The sequence below is a fragment of the Salvelinus fontinalis genome, chromosome 22 (genome assembly GCF_029448725.1).
Source record: "Salvelinus fontinalis isolate EN_2023a chromosome 22, ASM2944872v1, whole genome shotgun sequence".
Lineage (NCBI taxonomy): Eukaryota > Metazoa > Chordata > Actinopteri > Salmoniformes > Salmonidae > Salvelinus > Salvelinus fontinalis.
The window spans coordinates 20,565,069-20,590,975 of record NC_074686.1 but is presented as its reverse complement, the minus strand read 5'-3'; the positions used below and the strand labels follow the sequence as shown (position 1 = coordinate 20,590,975).

General features: G+C 43.6%; 1 protein-coding gene across 2 annotated transcripts in view; it reads left to right on the top strand.

Annotated features, from left to right (window-relative positions):
• The window catches only part of LOC129820008 (protein FAM135B-like), a 54,461-nt gene extending 28,948 nt beyond the window's left edge, over positions 1–25,513 (top strand). The window contains exons 5-20 of one of the 2 annotated variants that reach the window (XM_055876795.1): positions 1,601–1,671; positions 2,541–2,714; positions 3,060–3,192; positions 7,951–8,104; positions 8,300–8,349; positions 9,291–9,446; positions 12,753–12,826; positions 13,023–13,177; positions 13,470–15,882; positions 16,061–16,227; positions 16,476–16,567; positions 16,775–16,872; positions 19,616–19,767; positions 20,256–20,366; positions 20,840–20,953; positions 21,220–25,513. In XM_055876795.1, coding sequence (XP_055732770.1) covers positions 1,601–1,671; positions 2,541–2,714; positions 3,060–3,192; positions 7,951–8,104; positions 8,300–8,349; positions 9,291–9,446; positions 12,753–12,826; positions 13,023–13,177; positions 13,470–15,882; positions 16,061–16,227; positions 16,476–16,567; positions 16,775–16,872; positions 19,616–19,767; positions 20,256–20,366; positions 20,840–20,953; positions 21,220–21,425 — 4,320 coding nt within the window. In that variant the 3' untranslated portion in view covers positions 21,426–25,513. The remainder of the gene's footprint in view (positions 1–1,600; positions 1,672–2,540; positions 2,715–3,059; positions 3,193–7,950; positions 8,105–8,299; positions 8,350–9,290; positions 9,447–12,752; positions 12,827–13,022; positions 13,178–13,469; positions 15,883–16,060; positions 16,228–16,475; positions 16,568–16,774; positions 16,873–19,615; positions 19,768–20,255; positions 20,367–20,839; positions 20,954–21,219) is intronic. The other variant, XM_055876796.1, reaches the window with a different exon arrangement.
• Positions 25,514–25,907: the final 394 nt, after the last annotated feature.

Here is a 25,907-nt window from a genome sequence, read left to right as displayed (position 1 = left end):
ACTCTCCTCATTGATTTACTTAATGTCGGCTACCTACCTTTGAGGTCTCCTAAATTTAGATTTTTTCATTAAATGTATGACACATTATTTATGCAAAGGTGGTGAGAGAGAGGCTGTGGGCTGGAACGTCGATCAGATTTCAGACATCCCCTCTTCTCATTATCCTTCCAGAGGTTAACTCCTTTTCTCTCTCTGTCTATCTCTTACTCCCTTTCCCTCTCCCCTTCTACCCCCGCTCTCTCCCTCCCTCCCTCTCATTCCTCTCTTTCCCCTCTCTCTCTCTCTCTTTCCCCCCTTCTCTCCCTCTCCCCCTCTCCTCTCCTCCACCCCTCTCTCTCTCTCACTCATTCTTTATCTCTCAGTCTCTCTCTTTCCTTCCCTCTTCTTCCCTCAGACTCTGATAAGAAGGACAAAATAGAACTCGATTTCCCCAGTGTGTGTGTTTATCCAATCAGAATATCAATAGGATTTGACAATGCTGTTTGTTCTGCTACACAGAGCATGTTGTGTACGTGTGTTTGTGTGTGTATGTATGTAAGTGTGTGTGTGTATGTTTGTGTGTGTGTGTGTGTGCTTGCTGTAGAGAGATAACAACAAAGAGAGTGAGACGAGAGAGAGAGAAGAGAGGGAGAGAGGAGAGAGCGGGAGAGAGAGAGAGAGCGAGAGAGAAGACAGAGGGGGAGTGAGCGAGAGAAAAGAGAGAGAATGAGAGAGATGAGAGAGAGAGGGAGCCAGAGAGAGAAGAGAGAGAGCACGAGAGAGAGGAGAGAGTGAGAGAGAGAGGAGAGATAGAGCAAGCTAGAGGAGAGAGTGTGGGAGAGGGAGAGGAGAGAGTGAGAGAGGAGAGAGAGGGGGAGAGAGAGTGTGAGAGGAGAGGCATAGGAGAGCGAGGGAGAGAGAGTGAAAGAGAAAGAGAAAGAGAAAGGGGGAGAGAGAGAGGAGATAGAGAGTGAGAGAAGAGAGAGAGGGGGAGAGAGAGAGAGTCAGAGAGAGGTGAGAGAGGGGGAGAGAGAGGTGAGAGAGAGGAGAGAGAGAGAGAGGAGAGACTGAGAGGGAGGAGAGCGAGAGGAGAGAGAGGGGTAGAGAGGAGCGAGAGAGAGCAAGAGAGAGGAGAGAGAGCGAGAGAGAGGAGAGGGAGGGGGAGAGAGAGAGAATTAGGGTGTGTGAAAATAAATGAGAGATACAGTAGGGAGAGATACAGTAGGGAGAGATTTCTTCCAAATTACTCTTAATATCTCTCAACGGCGTACTCTTTAGTAGTGTATGGATTTTTTTTATTCCACTGCTTTATTCAAATAGGGTCAAATTGATTCCCCTATCCCAAATCCAACTACCTGCCTTTTACCTTCATCATGATACGAACAATACTGTTCAGTTTACAGTGTAACCAGACAGAAGACACAGTAGAGATACTAATGCCAATACTATACACACATTAACAGCTGCTCATGGTTTAATGTCTCACCATAGTATTGTTACACTGGTATGGATTTACAACATTTGTTTTTTATACCCATTGAATTTCATTGGTGATTTGTCTAATTCTGGTTGATACAGTCTTGTTGATATTGTGACTGTGTCTGTGTTTCTGTTCTCACAGGTGGAAGAGGCTCTGAGTGAAGTGGACTTTCAGTTAAAGCTGGATCTTCACTTCACAGACAACGAGCAACAGTACGTTCAACACTCACTTACATACTCCCTTTTCTCTGGTACTTTTCTTTTCACTTTCTCCCCATCTCTCCTCCTTTCCCCCTCCCCTATCTGGCCTGTCAGTTCTGAGGCCCTCAGTTAGTAGTGCTGAGGCCCAGGTCTTAATGATGTCCTGCCAGTGAAAAGCCTCTGGCTCTAACAGACTGACAGACTGCACTGTCAGGAAAAAACACTACTTTACCGACGTCTCTGTGCAGACTTGCATGTGTTGTGTATGCGTGTGCAGATTTGTATGAGTTTGTGTGTGTGTGTGTGTGTGTGTGTGTGTGTGTGTGTGTGTGTGTGTGTGTGTGTGTGTGTGTGTGTGTGTGTGTGTGTGTGTGTGTGTGTGTGTGTGTGTGTTACTGTTGGATCCTGTCACTCCAACGTCCAACGTTTGCGTGTTTGTGCTGCGGCTGCTCAGTAGCTCAACAGTTACTGTAGGCCACCGACAGGTGATACATGACTTGTAATGTGACCTGGAGGGCTCATTAAACATCCCATTTGGAGCGCTTACAACTTCTCAGACTTTGCTGCTCAGAACTTCTACCATTCGGAGTCCCCCGGTGTTAGTGTGTGACGAGTATTACCATGTTCAAGTTTCAACGTTATTGCCCCAGAGGGAGATTCGTTTATTCACCACACCGGTGTGCTTTCTTGAAATGTCTATTGTCCTAGCTGGATGATAACCCATTACATGATGTCCTTTAAATGGGTAATAGTTTGCACAAGGTATTTTAAACTGGCATTCACTGTCTTTGGCATGATGTTGTAACTATATACTGTTCTGGCATGACCTCTCTCTGCTGTTGTTCTCAGGCGGGGTTAGATGCTGACTGTGTTGTCTTTAGGTTAGGGGACATCGTGACAGTCCCAGTCATCAGCAGTAGAACCCTGGGTCTCCACTTCCACCCCAGGAGAGGTCTCCACCACCATGTACCTGTCATGTTTGACTACTTCCACCTGTCCGTCATCTCTGTCTCCATACACGCATCCTTGGTGGCCTTACATCAACCACTCATCAGGTAATACTGCGTGTGTGTCTTCGTGTGTGTGCATGTCTACGCAAACATGCATGCTTGTGTGTGTGTGCGCACATGTGTGTGTGTGTACATGTCACACTGATGATCACTTCTTAGCCGTCACACCACATATTTCGTCTCCAGTTAAAATGGGTTTAGTTTGGCAACCTGCTCTGAGAGTGCATCCACTGGCCTGCTACTTGAATAAGTTGTTTTTCAAACACTTGATGAATCCACTTGCCAATATCTTAACCTGAATGCTCAGCCATTCTTTTCTCTGATTATACCAGAACTCTATCGATGACATAATGACTAACTGCTCTTCTCTCTCTCTCTCTCTCTCCATAGTTTTGCCCATACAGGGAAGGGTTCCTGGCTGGGAAAGGGCTCCCCAGAGAACGGTACTGACCCGTCAGCCATGGGGGTGTCCATGGAGAACCTGATATTTGGGGCTGGATACTGCAAACCTGTCATCACAGAGGTACAGTCAAATCAAGTCAAACTGCATTGTAAGTGCATGAGTACAAGGTCTCTCAATAAACCTTACAGAGGACAGTAACTGATCAACACAAACAAGCCTAGTCCTTGACTTTAAATAATACTCAAATGGCAATCTGAATCTGGGAAACTGGCCCACAGAGTTCACACTGAAGATGAGAGAGCCAAGAGACAGAAAAACTGAATCAAAGCTATCTTTCTCTGTCCCTCCCTCGACTATTGTAAGGACGGGTCATCAGTCAGGTCCCTCTAGAAGTATTAGAGACAGTGAGGCTGGACACTGAGGCTGCGTCCCTATTAATGTCTCATTAACCCACGTGGCCAGACCAGGCTCGCAGGACACTGAGGCTGCGTTCCTATTAATGTCTCATTAACCCACGTGGCCAGACCAGGCTCTCAGGACACTGAGGCTGCGTCCCTATTAATGTCTCATTAACCCACGTGGCCAGACCAGGCTCTCAGGACACTGAGGCTGCGTCCCTATTAATGTCTCATTAACCCACGTGGCCAGACCAGGCTCGCAGGACACTGAGGCTGCGTTCCTATTAATGTCTCATTAACCCACGTGGCCAGACCAGGCTCTCAGGACACTGAGGCTGCGTCCCTATTAATGTCTCATTAACCCACGTGGCCAGACCAGGCTCTCAGGACACTGAGGCTGCGTCCCTATTAATGTCTCATTAACCCACGTGGCCAGACCAGGCTCGCAGGACACTGAGGCTGCGTCCCTATTAAGGTCTCATTAACCCACGTGGCCAGACCAGGCTCTCAGGACACTGAGGCTGCGTCCCTGTTAATGTCTCATTAACCCACGTTGCCAGACCAGGCTCTCAGGACACTGAGGCTGCGTCCCTATTAATGTCTCATTAACCCACGTGGCCAGACCAGGCTCTCAGGACACTGAGGCTGCATTTAAAGAACACCTTATTCCTTACATAGTGCTCTACTTTGAACCGGAACCCAAGACGCTGTTCAAAAGCAGTGCATTTTGGGGTTGCCATTTCGGACGCGGCCCGAGGCTAGCAGGGCACTGAGACAGGCTGAGCTACTGTGGCCTGGCGTCTGGAGGAGAAACTACTGCAGCTCTCAGTCACAGGAGGTTGGTGGCACCTTAATTGGGGAGGATGAGCTCGTGGTAATGGCCGGAGTGGAATCAGTGGAATGGTATCAAACAGATCAAACACATGGTTTTCCTGCTGTTTGATGCCATTCCATTTGCTCCGCTCCAGCCATTATTATGAGCCGTCCTCCCCTCAGCAGCCTCCTCTGCTCTCAGTAGTAATTATGGTGTAGTAAGGGTTCTCATCTGTCTGTGGACTACAAGACTAAGAATAATAGTAGCCATTAGGGATGGTTTCTACAAGGGCTCATTTAGTGGTCTGAGATCTGTGGGAAGTCAGAGAAAGTGCTTCGCTGGATGCATCAACCATAGACACCACTCACGTCTCTCTCTTCTAGAGGTCTGTGTGTGTGTGTGTGTGTGTGTGTGTGTGAGGGTGTGTGTTTGAGGTGTGTATGTGTTTGTATGAGGTCTGTGTAAAGTGTGTGTGTGAGGGTGTGTGTTTGAGTGACAACGATATGGTTGTCCACCTCCAGCAGAGCAGCTATTTTTCATTAGTCTTATCCAGCGTAGGTCGCTACTGGGATTTCAAAAGCTGTTGCTCACACAAACATGTGCCTCATACACACACCCTGATCCAGCCCTTTGGCCCTGTGGACAGATGTCACAGACTGAGCACTAAATCTTAATGAGAGCTGGGTTGTCCCCCTCATAGCCCCTCCTCTCGGTTTGGCCCCCTTGTTCATGGGTTACACACACACACACACACACACACACACACACACACACACACACACACACACACACACACACACACACACACACACACACACACACACACACACACACACACCGGGCTCGGCCCCCCTGTTCCTGGGTTTTACACAGCGCCTCCAACAGGGAGCTTTAATAAGCACTGCATTTAGCCGGGCGGGGGGGCGGTGTTTGATCCCCGTAATGAGTTCTCCTCCAACCGCCACGTCGCTTACCTGCAGGAGAAATGTGTACAGAGCACAGTGTGTGTGAGTGCCATCCTTCTCTCCCTTTCTCCTCTCTTCAAACCCCTTATTTATGTAAGGCTTTCTACCTGGAGAGTATAAGCACATTTTCAGCACTACCCTATTTAAACTGCTGCAGCTTTCCCACACTCTTTATTCATTATTAAGAGGGTTGTTTTTGCACAATCTGGACACGTCGTTGGAAAATTCTGTTGATGTCAGCTGAATTATAGTGATGCTGCCTCTTGTGGTGGGCAGAACATGGATGTTGACTTTCTTTTCCCATTTACACCTTTCACATTTCCTCATTGGTATAAAAATGTGTATTTTAGAAATATCAGAGGCAAAAAAGATTTTCTGAGAGCTCCTATTCTGAGAGAGACACTCGGGGGGTGGTTGAGAATGCAGGATACCTTCAGATACTGAAAGCACACAGTCTCAGGCCTTTTCGAGAGACAGACCTGTCCTGATATTGTTACCAGCCTGTCTGTCTTACAAGCTGCTGGCTTGTCCCCTGTTCCTGTTGTATGTAGATGTAGAGTGAGTCATAGAAATATAACTACTAGATCAGGAATTCCCATTCATGTCAATGTTTTGTAATTCTTAGCTCTATTTCTATCGGAGCAGATGGACCCCCTGTAACTACGTATTCCACGGTGCACTGTAGCAGCCATCAGATCCAGCATGTGACCTGTGTACTCAGCCTTGTGTTCCTGAAACAGACAGCTTCACACATGGCTTCTGCTGACAATTAGGACTTAAGAAGACTAATACAGTATCCAAAGAAGGTTATTTCGCATAAGAAGAAATATACTGTATTGACACAAAGATTGCCTAGGCCCCTCTTGCTTGGTAAGCTACTCTGGCACCCCAAGCCCCCTGGTAGATATACACTACACAAGGCAGACTTCCTCTCTGGGTGGAACGCAATGACGACGTGGACAAAACCTTGCTCCCAACAATCTGACTCCGCCCATGCACATGCTCAGATGTCGATCGATGGAGTGAAGTGTGTAGAGACTCGTAGACTTCAAGTTGGGTAGGGCTTGAACAAAACACAACTCATCCATTGTCAGTGAAGGAAAAAAAGAGTTTTGCTTTGTGGGGGAGGGGGATAATGACTACGTTCATAGTGACAGAAATAGCTATTTTTCATTTTGACCCCTGGAGGTTTTTCGTGTCACAACCCCCATATCCCAGTATGCCACTATGAAGGTAAAAGGAATTCTGAAAGTGAACATACAGATGTTCCTTCCTGGTTGTGGAGGATCCAGAAGTATTATCTGTTATTAGAGAGCAGAGTAGAGCTATGATGATAGGGCACTGCGCTTTACTGCCCCAAGGTAAATTATAGTACACACTCACATACACCAGCATTACATGCCTTTAAAACTAACACACATACACCACTATTACATGTCTTTAAAACTAACACACATACACCACTATTACATGCCTTTAAAACTAACACACATACACCACTATTACATGTCTTTAAAACTAACACACATACACCACTATTACATGTCTTTAAAACTAACACACATACACCACTATTACATGCCTTTAAAACTAACACACATACACCACTATTACATGTCTTTAAAACTAACACACATACACCACTATTACATGCCTTTAAAACTAACACACATACACCACTATTACATGCCTTTAAAACTAACACACATACACCACTATTACATGCCTTTAAAACTAACACACATACACCACTATTACATGCCTTTAAAACTAACACACATACACCACTATTACATGCCTTTAAAACTAACACACATACACCACTATTACATGCCTTTAAAACTAACACACATACACCACTATTACATGTCTTTAAAACTAACACACATACACCACTATTACATGCCTTTAAAACTAACACACATACACCACTATTACATGTCTTTAAACTTTAAACTTAAAACTAGTTTTAAAGGCATGTAATAGTGGTGTATGTGTGTTAGTTTTAAAGGCATGTAATAGTGGTGTATGTGTGTTAGTTTTAAAGACATGTAATAGTGGTGTATGTGTGTTAGTTTTAAAGGCATGTAATAGTGGTGTATGTGTGTTAGTTTTAAAGACATGTAATAGTGGTGTATGTGTGGTTACTGGGTAGTGTAGGGTTAGTTAGTTCCTGTCCACAGGACATGTTAAAGGTCATACAACTACTGTAGGATCACGTCTTCTATATCTTCCAGTATCACGTCCACATCAATGTTGTTTTACTACCAGGTACCAAGATATGTTTAGGAGCTGCTTGTGTCCAAAACCACCTGTGGTGACTGAGACTTTACACATTGGTGTTAGCTCACTAGACAAGGTACTAAATAAAGTCCTGTTCCAGACCAAGATCAATGGCAAGGCTACACAGAGGCAGCCCATTGGTTCCTACTGCGGAGGCCGTAAAGTCCCAGTATGTGGACTTGGCTGTCATTAAAGCAGCTCGTTATCGTTTGACCTAGATGGAGTAACCAACGTTTTCTTCTTTTCCATGTCTCTTTTCTTCCTGGTCTCTCATCCTGTCTCTACCCTCTCTGTCTCTTCTCTGTCTCTCCTGTCTCCCCTCTCCCAAGTGTTTATCCTCTCTTTTCTTTTCCTCTCCTTCTTCCCTCTCCCCTCTTCTCCCATCCTCTCCCCTCTCCTCCCTCCTGTCTCTCCCCAGGGTAGTTTCTACGTCCCCAGTGAGAACTGTTTACAGAGAGCTCACACATGGCATGGTAGACTCTGTCGCCTCCTACTGGTGGTACACAGAGGCCTACGTTCCTACTACACCACTGTGATGAAGGAGATACCACAGCTGGACCAGGTGGACATAGGTGAGGCAACAACATGTTACAATAGCAATTCCTCAATATTTAGCTATATCTATTGTGGCAATCAATCAAGTCAATCATTTATTGTTCAATTGTATTTATATATTTTTTTACAGTGGGTTTACTTCATACAGTGTAAGACTGAGTAGAGCGGCGCTTTGCTGTAATAATCTCTTTCTCTTGTCTTTCATTCCACAGACGAGATTCCTGTGGAAGAAACACTAAATCAGCTCAAAATGGAATTACAGGTAGGTGGTGTACGAGACATACAGTACTGATAAAAACCCAGATCAATATCAACATTTATATTAGCTATGTTCTCTTTCCTCTCCAATGCTCTACTAGTATTTCCATAAAATAATTCCATTATTAAAGTGTTTTACTTGATCAACATACAGGTAACTGCCAAAATAAAGGAAACACCAACACAATAGAGCGTCTTAATAGGGCTTTGGGCCTCCACATGCCAGACAGCTTCAATGCGCCTTGGTATAGATTCTACAAGTGTCTGGAACTCTATTGGAAGGATGCCACACCATTCTTCCATGAGAAATTCCAAAATATGGTGTTTTGTTGATGGTGGTGGAAAACACTGTCTCAGGACCCACTCTAGAATCTCCAACAAGTGTTCATTTGAGTTGAGATCTGGTGACTGAGACGGCCATGGCATATGGTTTGCATCGTTTTCATTCTCATCAAACCATTCAGTGACCACTCGTGCCCTGTGAATGGGGGCATTGTCATCCTATCCTATCCTTTGGCATAGCCACGGTAGCCAAAATAATGGCCTGCCCAGCATTTTTATACATGACCTTAAACATGATGGGATATTAATTGTTTAATGAACTCAGGAACCACAATGTTATGGAAGCACCTGCTTTGAATATATGGATCTATTTATTCAAGTGTTTCCATTATTTTGGCAGTTACCTGCACTTTTACTATATACAGTATCTAAGATACCATAAATTAATTGGGCATATAAAGAGATACGATCTGTATCCACTCTCTCCTCTCCTCCTCTAGCTTCAGGGGGTCCATTAGAAGGCAGCAGAACATATCAGTAGAGACCTATAACTCTGCTCTACCTAACCTGCCCTTTGACCTCTAACCAGCCTCTAACCCCTCTAACCAGCACCACACGCTGACCCTAACCCTCATCTGTCTCCTCTCTCCTCTCCTTCTCTAGCTGCAGGAGGGACATGAGAAAGTAGCAGAACAGATCTGTAGAGACCTGACCCAACTCTGCTGCCAACTGTCGGCCCTGTGGACACGCTTCCTGGAGGCTGCCGTTCCCAACACACATATCCTGTCCCACCTGGCCCAGGAACACCACACACTCAGGGTGAGCCCTAACCCCTGACCTCCAACCCCTGACCTCCTCAGGAACATCACACACCCCCATACATTCTATCTAATCTATTTTAAAGCCGAGGTCTTGAACTCTCCAAAGCCCACTATTCTGATTAGGTTTTGTGTGTCAGATTGCGTAAGAGTATTACTGCCAGGTAAAATACTCCAGCGTAGTCCCTATAGACCTCTATGCCTTGAAAATACATTATATCTGAGAATCCCAAATGTAATTTCCATCTAATCATTGGAATGATTCATATTAATGTAAAATATTCCCACTCCTCTCCTCAGTGTTGCTAGCAGGTCTCCAGGCTCTTTTCTCTCACAGTGTTAGTTTCATATCTCCTGCCTGCCTGCCTGTCTGTCTATCTGTCTGTCTGTCTGTGAATCATAATGAACACAGTATGTCTCCATGTTAGTTTACCCTCAGTGGTTAGTTTCATGCTTCCACCCACAGGATGGGTGTGATTTCAATAAACATTTATTCTGTAATTATCCTAATGTTTCTGACTCTCTGTCTCTGTCACGCTCTGTGGCTTTATAACAAAAGACAGGTTTAGTGACAGTTCAGTGGGGATAATTTTTTTTCTGATAATGCATGGTATCAAAGTCAAAATGTTATTGAAACTGTTCAAATAAATTACATTTGCAAAATGCCAGAAGTCAAACATAATTGAACACTTTATTTAACACGAATGATTTAACATATTCATCTTTCATACATATACAGGTAACTGCCAAAGTAAAGAACACAACAACATAAAGTGTCTTAATAGGGTGTTGAGCCACCATAAACTCACAGAACAGCTTCAATGCGCCTTGGCTTAGATTCTACAAGTGTCTGGAACTCTATTGGAGGGATGCGACACAATTCAACCTTTCAACTGGGTTGAGATCTGGGGCCTCATTTATAGCTGTTCAGTAAATTTCACACTAAATATCTGTGTGCGCCATTTCAAAAAATGATTTGTACGTCTAAAAATATTTTGATTTATAAACTTGACATATGCCATACATAGCATGTTTCCCATTATAAATCAGACCTGACGCAAAACTGTGCCTGCATTCTGCAAGATTGATATTATATTGTGCCTGCATTCTGCAAGATTGATATTATATTGGAAACAATTTAAAAGTAGGTAACAGCCCACACTTCTATGCAAAGGATGAATTGTTGTTCAATATTTTGTTTATCAATAGAGTATTGTGTTTCTATGTCCTGCCTTGGTATTGGCTCTGAGATTAAATAGGCTTATGATGTCACGCTCCTATCGCACAGCAATACTTTAGCCTATACATACTGTCAAATACATTAATTACGGGTCTATTTATGTGTTGGAAGAATGTACATTTTTTTTACAGTAATTTATACTGTGTTTGACTGTGACAGTTTCTGAAAGAGAGAACATTTGAATTCAACAATGTTTTGCATTAACTTTTCCCCCAACCTAAACATGCTGTCTACGCTACTCAAAACAAATTGAAATTACAGTGGGCTACATGCAGTAGTAGCATACAGTGCATTCGGAAAGTATTCAGACCCCTTGACCTTTTCCACAATTTTTTCCACAAATTACGTTATAGCTTTATTCTAAAATGTATTAAATTGTTTTTTCCCCCTCAATAATCTTTTTCCCCCTCAATAATCTATACACAACACCCCATAATGACGAATGACGTGCTTCCAAACTTTTTCCATTTAAGAATAATGGAGGCCACTGTGTTCTTGGGGACCTTCAATGCTACAGAATTTTTTTGGTACCCTTTGCCAGATCTGTGCCTCGACACAATCCTGTCTCGAAGCTCTACACACAATTCCTTCGACCTCATGGCTTGGTTTTTGCTCTGACATGCACTGGCAACTGTGGGACCTAATCTAGACAGGTGTGTGCCTTTCCAAGTTATGTCCAATCAACTTAATTTACCACAGGTGGACTCTAATCAATTTGTAGAAACATCTGAAGGATGAACAATAGGAACAGGATGCTCCTGAGCTCAATTTCAAGTCTCATAGCCAAGGGTCAGAATACTTATGGAAATGAGGTATTTCTGTTTTTGTTTTTTTACACATTTGCAAATATTTCTCAAAACCTGTTTTCGCTTTGTCATTATGAGGTATTGTGTGTAGATTGCTGAGGAAAAAAATGTATTTAATCCATTTTAGAAATAAGGCTGTAACGTAACAAAATGTGGAAAAAGGGACAGGGTCTGAATACTTCTCGAATGCTCTGTACATACTTCATAGTAAAAGAGCAACTGTTTTGATGTTCACCTAATTAAATTGATCTGTAGGCTATAAACCGCACTGCGCATGGGATCACATACAGCCAAACTTGAAATGCATAGCCTATCTATTTAAATAGGCCCAGTTAAATTAGAGATGCAAATGGTCATTTGTCGTATAGCACCATCAGTAATGTGAACCCATCACAGCTTTGAAAGGTGAGGAATTTATTCTGCAATGGTTAAAAAAATTACAGAAATAGGAAATGGATTCCTATGTTTAATTATTTTACATTTCAACTAAAGGAAATTGGCTACATCGTGTTATTATGATTATTTTATCAATAAGCCTGTCATCTAATTCCCCACAAAATACTTATGCCTGCTTACCTGCTTGCAATAAAATACTTAAACCACTATAATATGTGCGTATGCATGGTCTGAAGTTTGCGTGGAGGAAAGGACATTTTGCTGGAAAACCGGCACACGCACACTTTGGGATATATTTTGTAAGTACGCACGGTTTATAAATGAGTCCACTTGTGACTGAGATACAGATTCACACACACACACACACACACACACACACACACACACACACACACACACACACACACACACACACACACACACACACACACACACACACACACACACACACACACACACACACACACACACACACACACACACACACACACACACACACATATCCGTTAAACCTCCTATGCTCCTTTGAGACCCCTCTTATAGTCACTGAGATCTCTTCTAGCCAAAATAATGGTCAACTGGGCATTTTCTACGTGACACTTAGTATGATGGAACGTTAATTCTTAACTAACTCAGGAACCCCACTTGCGTAGAAACACCTGCTTTCGAAATACATTGTATCTCTCATTTACTCAAGTGTTTCCTTTATTTTGGCAGGTACCTATATTTTAACAATTTTACACTATTAACTTTTACACCATTTTGAAGATCAAATCATTGCCTTTCATGCATACAGTACCAACTCTGTAGGTTTCTCAGTGAGGAAATTAAGGTGGTTCTCGTTTGTATTTTGTGCTGATGTCAGGTCAGGCGGTTTTCAGAGGCATACTTCTTCACAGAACACCCCAAAGAGACATCCCTGACATTTCAAGAGGACCTGTGAGTATTGGCATGATGTAGTTCTGTCACTCTGTTTTACACAAAATGTTATGTTAATGCTTTACCTAAGATTTCATTCTATGAATGGAGAAAATGTGAGTCCAATGTGTTCGAGTAGTTATGATAGATAGCAAAAAGTAATCATCTTCTTCTTTCTCCTCTAACATCGTCTTCTTCCTCTTTCTCCTGGTTAAAGGATCAACAGACACGGTCAGATAGCTGTGGAGGTGCGTAGCTCCAACTACCTGACCAAGATGCCACCGTTACCTGTAGAGTGCCTGGACATTGACGGAGACTGGAACAGCCTGCCTATCATCTTCGAAGATAGATATGTAGAGTCTCCACGGACAGGTGAGTTGCCTCAGTCCGGGATTTCATTCAACAGCGATGTACATTTAAAGGCAATTTCCTCTACATTCGCAGAGATCATAATCGCTGATGGCTCAACAAGAATTAAACTTTAAGTAGTGCATAGGTTGTAAATCTGTTTAGTTTGAATCTTGACCTGAGTCTGCTTTTATTTGTGCTAACATTACTGTTTTATCTGTTTCAGATTTCTACTTTTCATGTAGTGTAGATAAGCACAATTCAAACATCTAGTATTAGCGTGAGACCTAACATTTTTATCCATCTTTCTTTCTAGATTGGGGATCATACATGCCAACACCTCTGTCCTCCAGTGAGCAGGCCATCCCCGAGCCTCCTGTCGCTGATGCCAACAATAGCCCTCCTCCCCTGGACCAGCTCACCAGCTCACCAGCAATACCAACCCAGGAACTTAAAGACAGTGAGGACTGCATGGACCTGTCTACATACGGGTCTCTCATAGGAGAGCAGAGCACCAGCATTATTACTGACAAAATAGGAGAGGCATCAGACCCAGACCAGGCAGACCCAGTCCAGGCCGACCCAGTCCAGGCAGACCCAGTCCAGGCAGACCCAGACCAGGGAGAACCAGTCCAGGCAGACCCAGTCCAGGGAGACCCAGACAAGGCAGACCCAGTCCAGGCAGAACCAGACCAGGGAGACCCAGACCAGGGAGAGCCAGTCCAGCCAGGGGATCCAGAGGAGCAAGCCAAGGCAGAGGAGATCTCAGAGGAGAGCCCTGGTTTAGGCCTGAGGATAATCAGAGTCAGGTCCACTGATGTGGATCCATTCAGAGGAGAGGCAGCGCTAATGATCTCCTCCAACCACAAACAGTGTACGGACCCACAACATACCTCTAACCGTGAAGACACGACTTGGAAAGACTTGGAGAACCACCAGGACATCATCACACAGAGATACCAGAACATTATCAGTACAGGAATTGACTTGGATGTAGAAGAGAATGACATTGCTATGGACGACGACAGCAAGGATGTTCCTCTGAGCCGTCTAACCACTTACCCCCAGGCTCCACTCAAAGATCATCCCCTCACGCACCCTCTACCTACGGACCTGAGGAGAGAGCTGGCCCACCGAGGGGTGGTGGGGGTGGGGGGCTCCAAGATAATGAACCGCTCCCCCTCCGTCATCTCCGACTCGGGCATTGAGAGTGAGCCCAGCTCGATGGCCTGGCTCCTGGATGCTCACCGGACTGGAGGAGGGCGCCCTCTGGAGGAGATAATGGTACTGCAGCGCCTGGAGAGGAGACACCCGGCCCACCGCAGTTCCCTGGAGGGCCTGCAGACAGAGAGTGGAGCCAGCGGGGGCAGCCTGCCCAGCGGAGGGGGTGGCAGCATGGGTATCCAGGCCTCCCTCACCTCTATCTCGTCCCTGCCCTACGAGGACGATGAGGAACAGAGGTACCAGCAACAGCTCAGTAAACTGACCAAGTCTGTCTCAGCTCCTCAGATCTCCAGCCCTGAGGACACAGAAGAGGACCAGGGAGGAGCGGAGGAGGTAGACACGGAGAGCGAGGGGACCAGCGGGTACCAGGACCAGGAGGAGGGATGCTCCTCCATCTCCACTGCTCCCACCAATGGAATGACTGGGGACTTGATTAGACACCAGGAGTCCTTATCCGGGGGAAACTACTCCTCTCTAGAGGACATCCAAGAGGGAGAGCTGCCTGAGGTTGGTCTGTTTGACTGGGTAGCAGCGCCCTCACCACCCCAGCATGTGACCAGAGCTCATATGGAGAGTTGTCATGTTCTTAAAGAAACTCTTAGATCTAATGAATCTGCTTTGCCAGTGGCCCTGTCAGACACTCAGGACATGAAAGCAGTATTAAGTGGCATTAGTCGAGTACCGGAAGTCTTGCTGTTCCAACAGTATGTTGAAGGCCACGATGACGTGAAGGATCCAGCTGTAGCCCGTCAGATGGAGGGTAAGAACCATCACAGAGGAGATAGCCGTGGTGTCTCAAACTCAGTGGACCCAGGTCCCTGTGAAGTAGACATCGCCCCCTGTAGCTGTGAGACCAAACCCTGTGAACATGACAGCAGTGTGCTGGTGGATGATGTGGAGGATAATCCAGTCAGGGATGACTGTCAGAGTCTCCATCAGATTGGGTTGAATGACCTTGTTGACCAGGACCTACTGGATCATCATCATACTCCCTGCCAGAGCCTCCATCGGGTCGGGCTGCGTGACCTGGTGGTGGTCTCACAGAGGAAGAGCCTCCATGACCCCAGGCCTATCCCCTCTATTCCCAACCACACAGAGAGACCCATCCACCTCATTGGCCTTACTGGCAATGATACGGCCAGGGATGATGACCTCATAGGGCTCCCGGCCAATGAGCGAGAGCAGCTGGATCTCAACGGTCAGACCAAGCCGGCTAAGATCCCCAATAGCTCGGAGTCGGGGTCAGGCTCGGGGTCAAACTCAGGGTCAGGCCTGTCCTTTATGAACAGGAAGGTGGTGGAGGTGGTGAATATGTCTGTGTCCTGTGCTCCGACCTGTCTTCCCTTCTCCTCCGTACTCCGGGACTCACCGTCCATTAGCGGCATCTCCACTCGACAAGCCGCATCCCCCATTACCCATCAGCCCCTGGGGTCCTTCGGCATCATCTCCTCGTCCTCGTCCAACTCCCTGGGGCCAGACGACGACACAAACGAGAGGATGCTGCAGTGAGTTGTTTTTTCTTTCTAGTTTTTGAATGAGACGGAAGTCAGACGTTTGCTCTTTGACCTCTTTGATGATGAGTTCTTGTGCGTGTGTGATTTCCCATCATGTTGCTGTTGTTATTTCCAACAATGATTCCACCTCTGACCATCACCTGTCCCCTCTGCCCACACTGTGTTCCAGTTTCTACAGATCCAAAGAGGATCTGGTGAAAGACCTGGTGTTCCAGGCAACCCTGTACAGTGGCCTCCCTCACCTGGCCTCTGACCTGCCCTATTTCCCCCCTGAGGAGGAGGAGGAGGAGTTTGAGGATGGCATACACCTGGTCGTCTGTGTCCACGGCCTTGATGGTGAGACAATCAATCAATCAAATAATCAATTAAATCGTACAAATCAACCAATCACCTGATCCACCTGATTGTATATGTCCATGGCCTGGATGGTAAAAAAGCATACAATGTTGTCCAATGCTAGGACAATACAACTTTACTCAAAAGAACTGAACAGTCCAGAATATCATTTGGGTCCCTCCTCTATGCTTACATACAGATCAGGGGCCAGGAGTTTAAAGGTGTATTGTTTTATTGTGTCCTCCTAGGGAACAGTGCAGACCTTCGCCTGGTGAAGACCTTCATAGAGCTGGGATTACCAGGGTCCAGACTGGACTTCCTCATGTCTGAGAGGAACCAGGTAAAATACAGAATATTCTGTCTGCACATTAATACAATAAACATAGATTTTTGTAAATCAATAATATGTGTGAGCGACTCCTGTGTATATGCTTTAAATTTGAGCTACTTCTACCAGAGCACCCTTGTTAAAGAGGTATTTGAATCTCTATAGGATTTCCAGGTGAAATAAATGTCTGTTGGTTGTTTTTCTCTCACTTGGCTACAGACTGACACGTTTGCAGATTTTGACACCATGACGGACAGGCTAATAGACGAGATCATCCAGCACATTCAGCTGTACAACCTCACCGTCGGACGGATAAGGTCAGTATCCTAACCACTACACAACATTAAGGTCCAGTCTCCTAACCACCACACAACCTTAAGTTCAGTTCTAACTACCACACATTTATTTTGTGAGATAGTAAAATAGAACTTCTACAATCAAGACAGGATCACGATATTGCGTCAGAAGATAATAAACCACGTTACTTTTTTCTCAACTTGTTTTTTTTATTGCTTTCTAGCACTTCAAGCTAGATAACTGAGTAGCCAGCTAACTGCCAGCTAACTGCCAGTGGCAGGTAGCCTAGTGGTTAGAGTGTTAGGCAATCCCTGAGCTGAATAGGTAGAAATCTGTCGTTCTACCCCTGAGCAAGGCAGTTAACCCACTGTTCCCTGGGTGCTGTGGATGTCTGTTATGGCAGCCCACTGCATCTCTCTGATTCAGAGGGGTTGGGTTAAATGCAGAAGACACACTTCAAGTGAATGCATTCAGTTGTTCAACTGACTAGGTCTCCCCTTGTAGCCATGAATTGTGCATCTTCTGTTGTTTAGCTAAGTCACTAGCTGATTGATGTTTTCCTTTTGTAACAAGGGCAGATGAAAGCAACATCCACCTCCACAAATCCTGTTTACATTGATAACCATACTGAATGAAGCAGTTAAGGGACCTCCCGGGCACCCTTAACTTTTTCACTTAATTTAAAGGGGGAATTCACATTAAAAAAAATTGTGCAACTGAGGAAACTAAGGAAAAATATGAGGGGGAAATTAACTTAAGGTGTTTTATGCAACTGGGCCCATTGCCTTAACTACCACACAACAATAAATGCAGTTCCAACTACCACAAAACATTAAGGTCTGTGTCCTAACCCTCACACAACATTAAGGTCATTTCTAACTACCACACAACATTAATGTCAGTGTCTTAACCACAACACAACATTAAGGTCAGTTCTAACTACCACATAACATAAAGACAGGTACAGTAATAGGAGGCAATGGAGAAACAAAACAGCCAAATAGCCACTAGATGGCAGGATATGAATACATTATGATATTCACTGGGAAGATCTCAATTGCATCCTCCTCATGTCCTCTTTCCTCGTCACCTTCTTAAAACCCATTGTATGAGAAAGACCGAGGTTCCTACTCCTCCAATGAGTTTTGAGATGGAGACGAGGAGAAAGGACACTAGGAGTATGCGTCCTCTCTTCTCCGTCTTCTCTCGCCTCCTTTTGAAAAAGGTCAAAGGAGAGTCTGCGAGGAAAGTGAACGTGGATGAAATGAGACGGTCGTCATTAGGCAAATGACGTTTACAGGGCTGGATCCCCAAATAAATGTGTAAAGTGATCAAACAAATGAAGCTAGTTGTGCCAGACATGTTATAGATGAAAAATGTGTCGTTTTTAAATGTGTGCGTGTTTTTTTGTCCTCTGACACGAAAGCTGATTCAAAGGGGATGTGGCAGATTTAAAAGCTCTTCCGCCTTAGGATACACATGAGTATCCTTGATGAAAGGTGGCTATCGAGGAGTGGAGGACACTTTCGTTTGCCTACTAATGAATCGACACACTCCTCGACCACTTTTCGGTTTCCGGGTCACGGAGGAGAGAGGACAGAGGACGGACTTTTGCCCAAATGAGAAAACCCCCCTATCTCAGTTCAATCCTCAACCCTATCAAACTGATGGCCAGTTAGAGCAGAGGAGGCTGGTGGGAGGAGCAATAGGAGTACGGGCTCATTGTAATGGTTGCAATGGAAGAAATGGAACGGAGTCAAACGTGGTTTCCATATGTTTAATGTATTTCATATCGTTCCATTTATTCCATTCCAGCCATTACAAAGACCCATCCTCTTATAGCTCCTCGCACCAGCCTCCTCTGAGTTAGAGAAAGTTTTAATAACCCAGTAATGGAGGATATTCCCATGCACTTTCAATCACTTAGCATTGTCTTTGATATGAAGAACTTAAACATATTTCTCTCTGCAGCAGAACACTAATGGGTCCAAATCAAGTACAGTGATTCATCATGTACAATAATTGCCCTAAATATGCCAATTTTGTGTGCTATTTAAGTATGCATTCTTTTCAACATTGTTTATACTCTGGAGAAATGTGACTAAAGACATGGAGTGCCACAGTAGCAGCTGTCTCTCTCCTCATCACCTCTACTATATTTAGTGTTAGAGGAAACAGATGAGGAGGTTGTTTGTAGCTGGTGTTAAGGGATGCTGCCCAGTACTGTGATGATGGTGATACTACTGTAATTAGCAGATGAGAACTTAACATCTAAGGAAAACTAACGTCTCATTGACTACGGGGGCAAAGCAGCTAATTATTGTAGCGACCACTATCTTAGCCATTAAGACGTCAAGATGTCACCTTGCTTTGGAGGACGCTTATTTGGACATTAATCATCACTTTGGAGTTAAAAACATAAAGATCTATTTTCTTGACAAAACTCAAGGGCTAGATTGAATGAGCTACCCTCGTCCTGAACACTTTATACTGGTAGAGTAAATACCAGGGGGCCAAGGAATTGGAGGCACTTCTTGCTGTGCATAGTTTCTATTCTATAATAAGAAACTGTGCAGTCAGTCTTTTCATTTGATCATTCTTTAGTCTAACGAGACCTGGGTAGCAGCAGAGTAATGTATTTATCTGTTCTGTTTGTCTGTTCTGTTTGTCTGTGTTGTTGCTGTTCTGTTTGTCTGTGTTGTTGCTGTTCTGTTTGTCGGTTCTGTTTGTCGGTTCTGTTTGTCTCCTTTATCCGACCCTCAGTTTCATCGGTCACTCTTTGGGGAACGTGATTATCCGGTCGGTGCTGACAAGGCCTCGGTTCCGCTGCTACCTGGTCAAACTGCACACCTTCCTGTCTCTGTCTGGACCACACCTGGGAACGCTGTACAACAACAGCACGCTGGTCAGCACAGGTGAGGTGGGGAGGGAGGGTCAGCATACTTACCTACTTACCTAGGCCTTTGTAATCCTTGCAAAACATAGGGCATCGTTGACTTAGCATGGAGAATAGAAACAGTGCAGAGACTGTATATACTGTATTACCCCAAAGAGTGTTTCTGATTCTGGTTTTGTCTCCTCAGCAGCTTCCTACCAGTCTGTATTAATTGTACTGTATTTAGCTCTGCCCTGAGATCATCCCAGTGTTGTCCTCAAAGGGGGATGTGTGTGTCTTTTATTCAGATGGTTGTATCAGGTATCTGGCTGTCTGTGGTTGTTTTAGATCTGTAGGTGATGTCTGTGGTTGTTTTAGATCTGTAGGTGATGTCTGTGGTTGTTTTAGATCTGTAGGTGATGTCTGTGGTTGTTACAGGTCTGTGGCTGATGTCTGTGGTTGATGAAGGTATGTGGCCGATGTCTGTGGTTGTTACAGGTCTGTGGCTGACGTCTGTGGTTGTTTTAGGTCTGTGGCTGATGCAGAAGCTGAAGAAATCTGGATCGTTGCTGCAGCTCACATGCAGAGATCACACCGATCCTCGGAAAACCTTCCTCTATCTTCTCAGTCAGAAACCAGGTAGGTACTGCTATAATGTAGGAGGAACTATACTGTAAGAGCACAATGAGCTCAAATATTCATTAAAATGTTGTTCATCTTGTCTTTTTTCTTTGTTTTTTTCTCTTTTCCTCTCCATATGTCATTTGGCTAACACACAGACTCCACTAGCTAGCTAGCTCTGTTCTGGGAAGCACCCCCACTGTGTGAGATGAACAAAGCATCCGTTTGTCAAAGACTCCAAGTACATAAGCCAGAAAAACACTTTTTTTCTTCGAGCTATGCCGGGCTGACAAAATGATCCAAACCCTGTCATTTGAAACCCAGCAGTGCACTCTTTTAAGAGCACAGTGACAGGAGACACAGCTTTATCAGTCGAGGGCTGTCAAACAATGATGATGGCACCAAGTAATATATAAATATAACCCACAAACACTTTCTGTCTCTCTATTTCTGTCTCTCTGTCTACGCCCTCTGTTTCTCTCTTTTCTCAGGGCTCCAGTTCTTCAAGAATGTGGTGTTGGTGGCATCGCCTCAGGACCGATATGTTCCCTTCCACTCTGCAAGGATAGAGATGTGCAGGACAGCACTCAGAGACAGGACCACAGGTTAGCACCACTCACTGCAGTTCCTATTAAAAAGACCAGATGCCTGCATTCTCCACCAAATACATCTAAGAATCATGGTTTGCATAATAAACAATTGTCATCACGTACTGTATCTTTCTCTCTGTTGACGTGCCAATGTGATTGCGTAAATACAGAAAGATTTTAACGTTCCAACAGAGACTGAACCCTAACATGTGTCTGTCTGTTTTCACGCTGTAGTTCTCTGTGTACACTAACTAACATGTGCTTCTGTCTCCATATCCAAGGTCCAGTGTACACAGAGATGATCAACAACCTACTCCAGCCGTTGGTGGGGGCTAAGGACTGTCGTCTGATTCGCCAGAATGTGTTCCACGCCCTGCCCAACACCGCCAACACTCTGATTGGCCGAGCCGCTCACATCGCTGTGCTCGACTCTGAACTCTTCTTGGAGAAGTTCTTCCTGGTCGCAGGGCTCAACTACTTCAAATAGAACTTAAAACTACTTCAAATAGTACTTCAAACTACTTTAAAGGGATACGTCAGGATTTTGACAATGAAGCCTTTTAGCTATTTCTCCAGCGTCAGATGAACTTGTGGATTCCATTTTTATGTCTCTGTGTGCAGTTTGAAGGAAGTTGCTAACTAGCAGGAGCACAATTGCAAACTAGCGTTAGGGCAATGACAGGAAGTATATGGAAACTGCTAGCCTGCTTGTAGAAACCGCAGACTTCCAGTCATTGGGCTGACACTAGTTAGCATTGGCTCGCTGAACTACCTCTAACTTCCTTCATACTGGATGCATTGACATAAAAATGGTATCCACTAGTTCATCTGACTCCGGGGAAGTAAATACAATGCTTAATTGACAGAATCCTGAAGTATCCCTTTAAATAGAGGCTCAAATATAAAAAAAAAAAAGTAGAACCACTACTTCAAATTGAGCTGTAGCTGTAGAGAAACTGGCTCAGAGAGGCTCTAGGTCTATATGAAGATCTCCTTGTTGTGGTTGACTGGATAGGAGGATTTGGTGAGAGAAAGAGCGTTGCACCATGACTATGTACAGTGTATATTTAAAGTATGTATACCTATGTTACCCCTGTTGTCAAAGAGGTGGTCATAAGCTCTATACATCCCATCCATATTAACAGCTGTCTACAGTATGTCAAGTGAAACAACTGACGTGGCGCATCGTGTGGCTCATATTGGTGTAGTGTAGGCCTTATGTACACGCCTTCACCCCAAAGTATAGTCAACATAATGTACATCTAATGTTCACCTCAAAGTATAGTCAACATAATGTACATCTAATGTTCACCTCAAAGTATAGTCAACATAATGTACATCTAATGTTCACCTCAAAGTATAGTCAACATAATGTACATCTAATGTTCACCTCAAAGCGCTACCATTTCATTTTGGTATGTATCCTGACCTGAAGTGGCTAGTCTGAATGAATCACTGGATGAAGGATCTACTTGAAGGAGTACATGTATGCATTTGTTTAAAAAACGAAGGAGATAGTTGTTTGGAATTTAACTCTGTAATTGTAAATGTTATAATACACGTGTCAAACTCCACATAGAACTGTGGTGATATTATATTGTACAAATGTTTCTTTTTACGAAAATGATTTATATATAATTTTAAATGATGTATTTTAAATTATACCATATCCATACGTTTGTCAGACTATGACCATTGTGTTATGGATTTTATATCATACACTTTCAACACATAACATGAAGGCCAAATCAAGAGGTGAACCTTCTCTGCAGTATACACTGTAATATATACAATGCAAGAAAAAGGTGTTCTATATATTTCTTGTATACGTTTATATACAGTATATTACATATCTAAAACGTGTATGTTTGTTGAAAGCATTTATGTGTGTCCATCAAACTGCTGAGTTGAGTTGAATGCTTATCAACCATGTAATGCCTTTGTGTTCTTTAAAATAATGTATATCCCAACCTCCTCCATAAGGTATTGTGTACCTTCTACCGACTGTGGTGATCCTATTGAGATATGAGTATTTCTACTACTACTAAGATATGAGTATCACTATACTGAGATATGAATATCACTATACTGAGATATGAGTATTACTATACTGAGATATGGGTAATACTGGGATATGAGTAATACTATACTGAGATATGAGTAATACTATACTGAGATATGAGTAATACTATACTGAGATATGAGTATTACTATACCGAGATATGAGTATTACTATACCGAGATATGAGTACTACTATACCGAGATATGAGTATTACTATACTGAGATATGAGTATTACTATACCGAGATATGAGTATTACTATACTGAGATATGAGTATTACTGCTACTGAGTCCATTGTGGAATTTATCTTGGTTGATTAATATTTGAAATATAGAATCATGAAGTATGAATCGCTATGGCTCACATCCCTTGGAAATGACCTAAAGATTTTTTTCTGATTTCTCATACTGTATGTGCGCTGCTTTTAGAGTTAGATTTTGTATGCATTGAACCTTTAATGTCGCTACCTTGTCTGTGCCAGGAACAGTATAATAAGGAGGGTGTCACCTTCCTGCATCTGAGAACAGTGTCTCAACTATGGGCCCTTACTAGTAGGTACTATGCTTCTGTCCATCGAGATGAAATGAATGTTTACCTTTTTAGATTTACAGAGATGTTGTCATGGTATCACATGGAGGTGACTGAAGGTGCGTCTATGGAGGTCATGTATTGACACAGACCTGTAGTTATTACAAGTACACTTTATGGTGGATGTTTACAGCAAGTAGACCTATAGATACACTTGCTTGACGAAGTCCTTGCACTCCAACATTATCCTTCATATATGGATGTTTAAATTGATATTGTACATACTCCATTCTCCGCTCACGGGTTAGCTTTCAAAGATGTGTCCATGCAGCTAGCGGCAAGCGACAAAGCTTGACCTTACTCGTCTCCTATTGTAATGCCCCATCTTCTAGTGTTCTGCTGTCACTGTCATTAAGCCCTGTCCTAGTGTCCTTGCAGTACAAAAGGTGACATCTCCAAGTCGTCTCCTGCGGCTGCTCTGTTTGCTGCAGCGCTGACTGGTAAGCAGAGTGTCACTGGGATTGACTTTAATTAAATGGCTTCCGTTAGGACGTACGCACACATAGCAATAGAAAGGGGGCTAGGTTGTTCCCGTTAGGACAATGAGGGAATGGCTGGTTGTGAAACCTCTACGGAAGCTGTGTCAGCAGTCTGGTAGAGCTAGCAGGCTTCATGCATAATTTCCTTCTGACATCCCTCTTGCCGGTTTGCTTTTACCCCCAAAGGGCCATGATCTGTTTGTCCAAAGGGTCACATATTTCGTGAAGTAAAGATTTGAGTTTTCATGCTCTCTACGGGTAGGTGTGGATTGGGATTTTAATATTCATGCTTTACAGGTTGTGTGGTTTAATTCATAGACATGTCATAATAGTTTTTTGTGAGGTACATAATACAGTAGCTGTAGGCCTACATCGATTTGATTCTTTATGCTTCTTTGGTTAAGAAAAACATTCTGATGGGGAAAAAACATGCCTGCTTCACGCAGTCAGAGAGGGCTGCTGTTCTGGTGCTGTTATGAAGAGAAACGCTTCCCATTTCAAATTATTTAAAACACTATTATTTTTCTTTCTTCTTGTTCTCTCCTATAGAAGACATGACTTACCTCTGTCAGCAAAGCAACCCCTGATATGTTGACTGAACTTTTTCTATTTTATTTTATTATTATTTATCATTGGGAGAGTGAATCGCCTTTGTTACATTGTGTGTGTGTGTGTGTGTGTGTGTGTGTGTGTGTGTGTGTGTGTGTGTGTGTGTGTGTGTGTGTGTGTGTGTGTGTGTGTGTGTGTGTGTGTGTGTGTGTGTGTGTGTGTGTGTGTGTGTGTGTGTGTGTGTGTGTGTGTGTGTGGTGTCACTTTAATTGGGGAGGACGGGCTCATAGTAATGGCTGGAAAGGAATAAATGGAATGCTATCGAACACCATTCCGTTCACTCCAATCCAGCAAAAATGATTCGCCGTCTTCCTCTAAGCAGCCTCCTGTAGTGTGTGTGTGTGTGTGTGTGTGTGCGTGTGCGTGTGTGTGTGTGTGTGCGTGTGCGTGTGCGTGTGTGTGTGTGTGTGTGTGTGTGTGTGTGTGTGTGTGTGTGTGTGTACGCGCGTGTGTCCTCTATGTGTGCTTTGTATAAAATGCTCCAAGGCAGCTTTGTGACATGTTTGTGTAGTGGTTTTATTTATTATCATTGTCTGTCTGCTGAGGATTGTGCTGGAATATGACCCATTTCCAGCTGTTTGGTGTGAATGTTCCATAAAAAAAGAGTTTGACTTGTGAGTGACATTGTATTTATTTAATTAAGTATTTTCTTTTTGCTAACAATATAATAGAACTTAATCTGTGCCAATAATACTAATCTAATATTTTTCTAAGTTTGCTTACTGTATGTGTTCCTTAGTAGCTGGTGCCCATGTAAAAATATACATACATACATTTCAGAACATTATGATAAACAATATCAACATTATATTATAATAAAAAAGTATGTTTCTTTACGCAATTGTGGAGCTTGCCTTCTTTGTTCTCAGCTATAGAAACTCATTGTAATGCAATATTTCTGTACTAAGCTTAGTACAGGTGACTATAACCATCAGAGAACAAAGGCTTATAGCATAAATGATGAAGGATGGGACTAAAAACAAACAAAAGATAACTAATGTAAAATATACTGTGTCTGTAAAACATATATAGTATGTATAAGTTGGAAGCAGAAGCCTAAGTGTTGTTGTCCATTAGTTTACTCCAATTAGGGGAGGGGTGGAGGGTTAGGGGAAAATAATAAAGGAAAATCTATATATTTGATATATATGTTTGCAAAAAAACATGGGGGATTGGAAATGATGCAGACAATTACATTGATGGAAGCCACAAGCTATCTGCAAAATTATA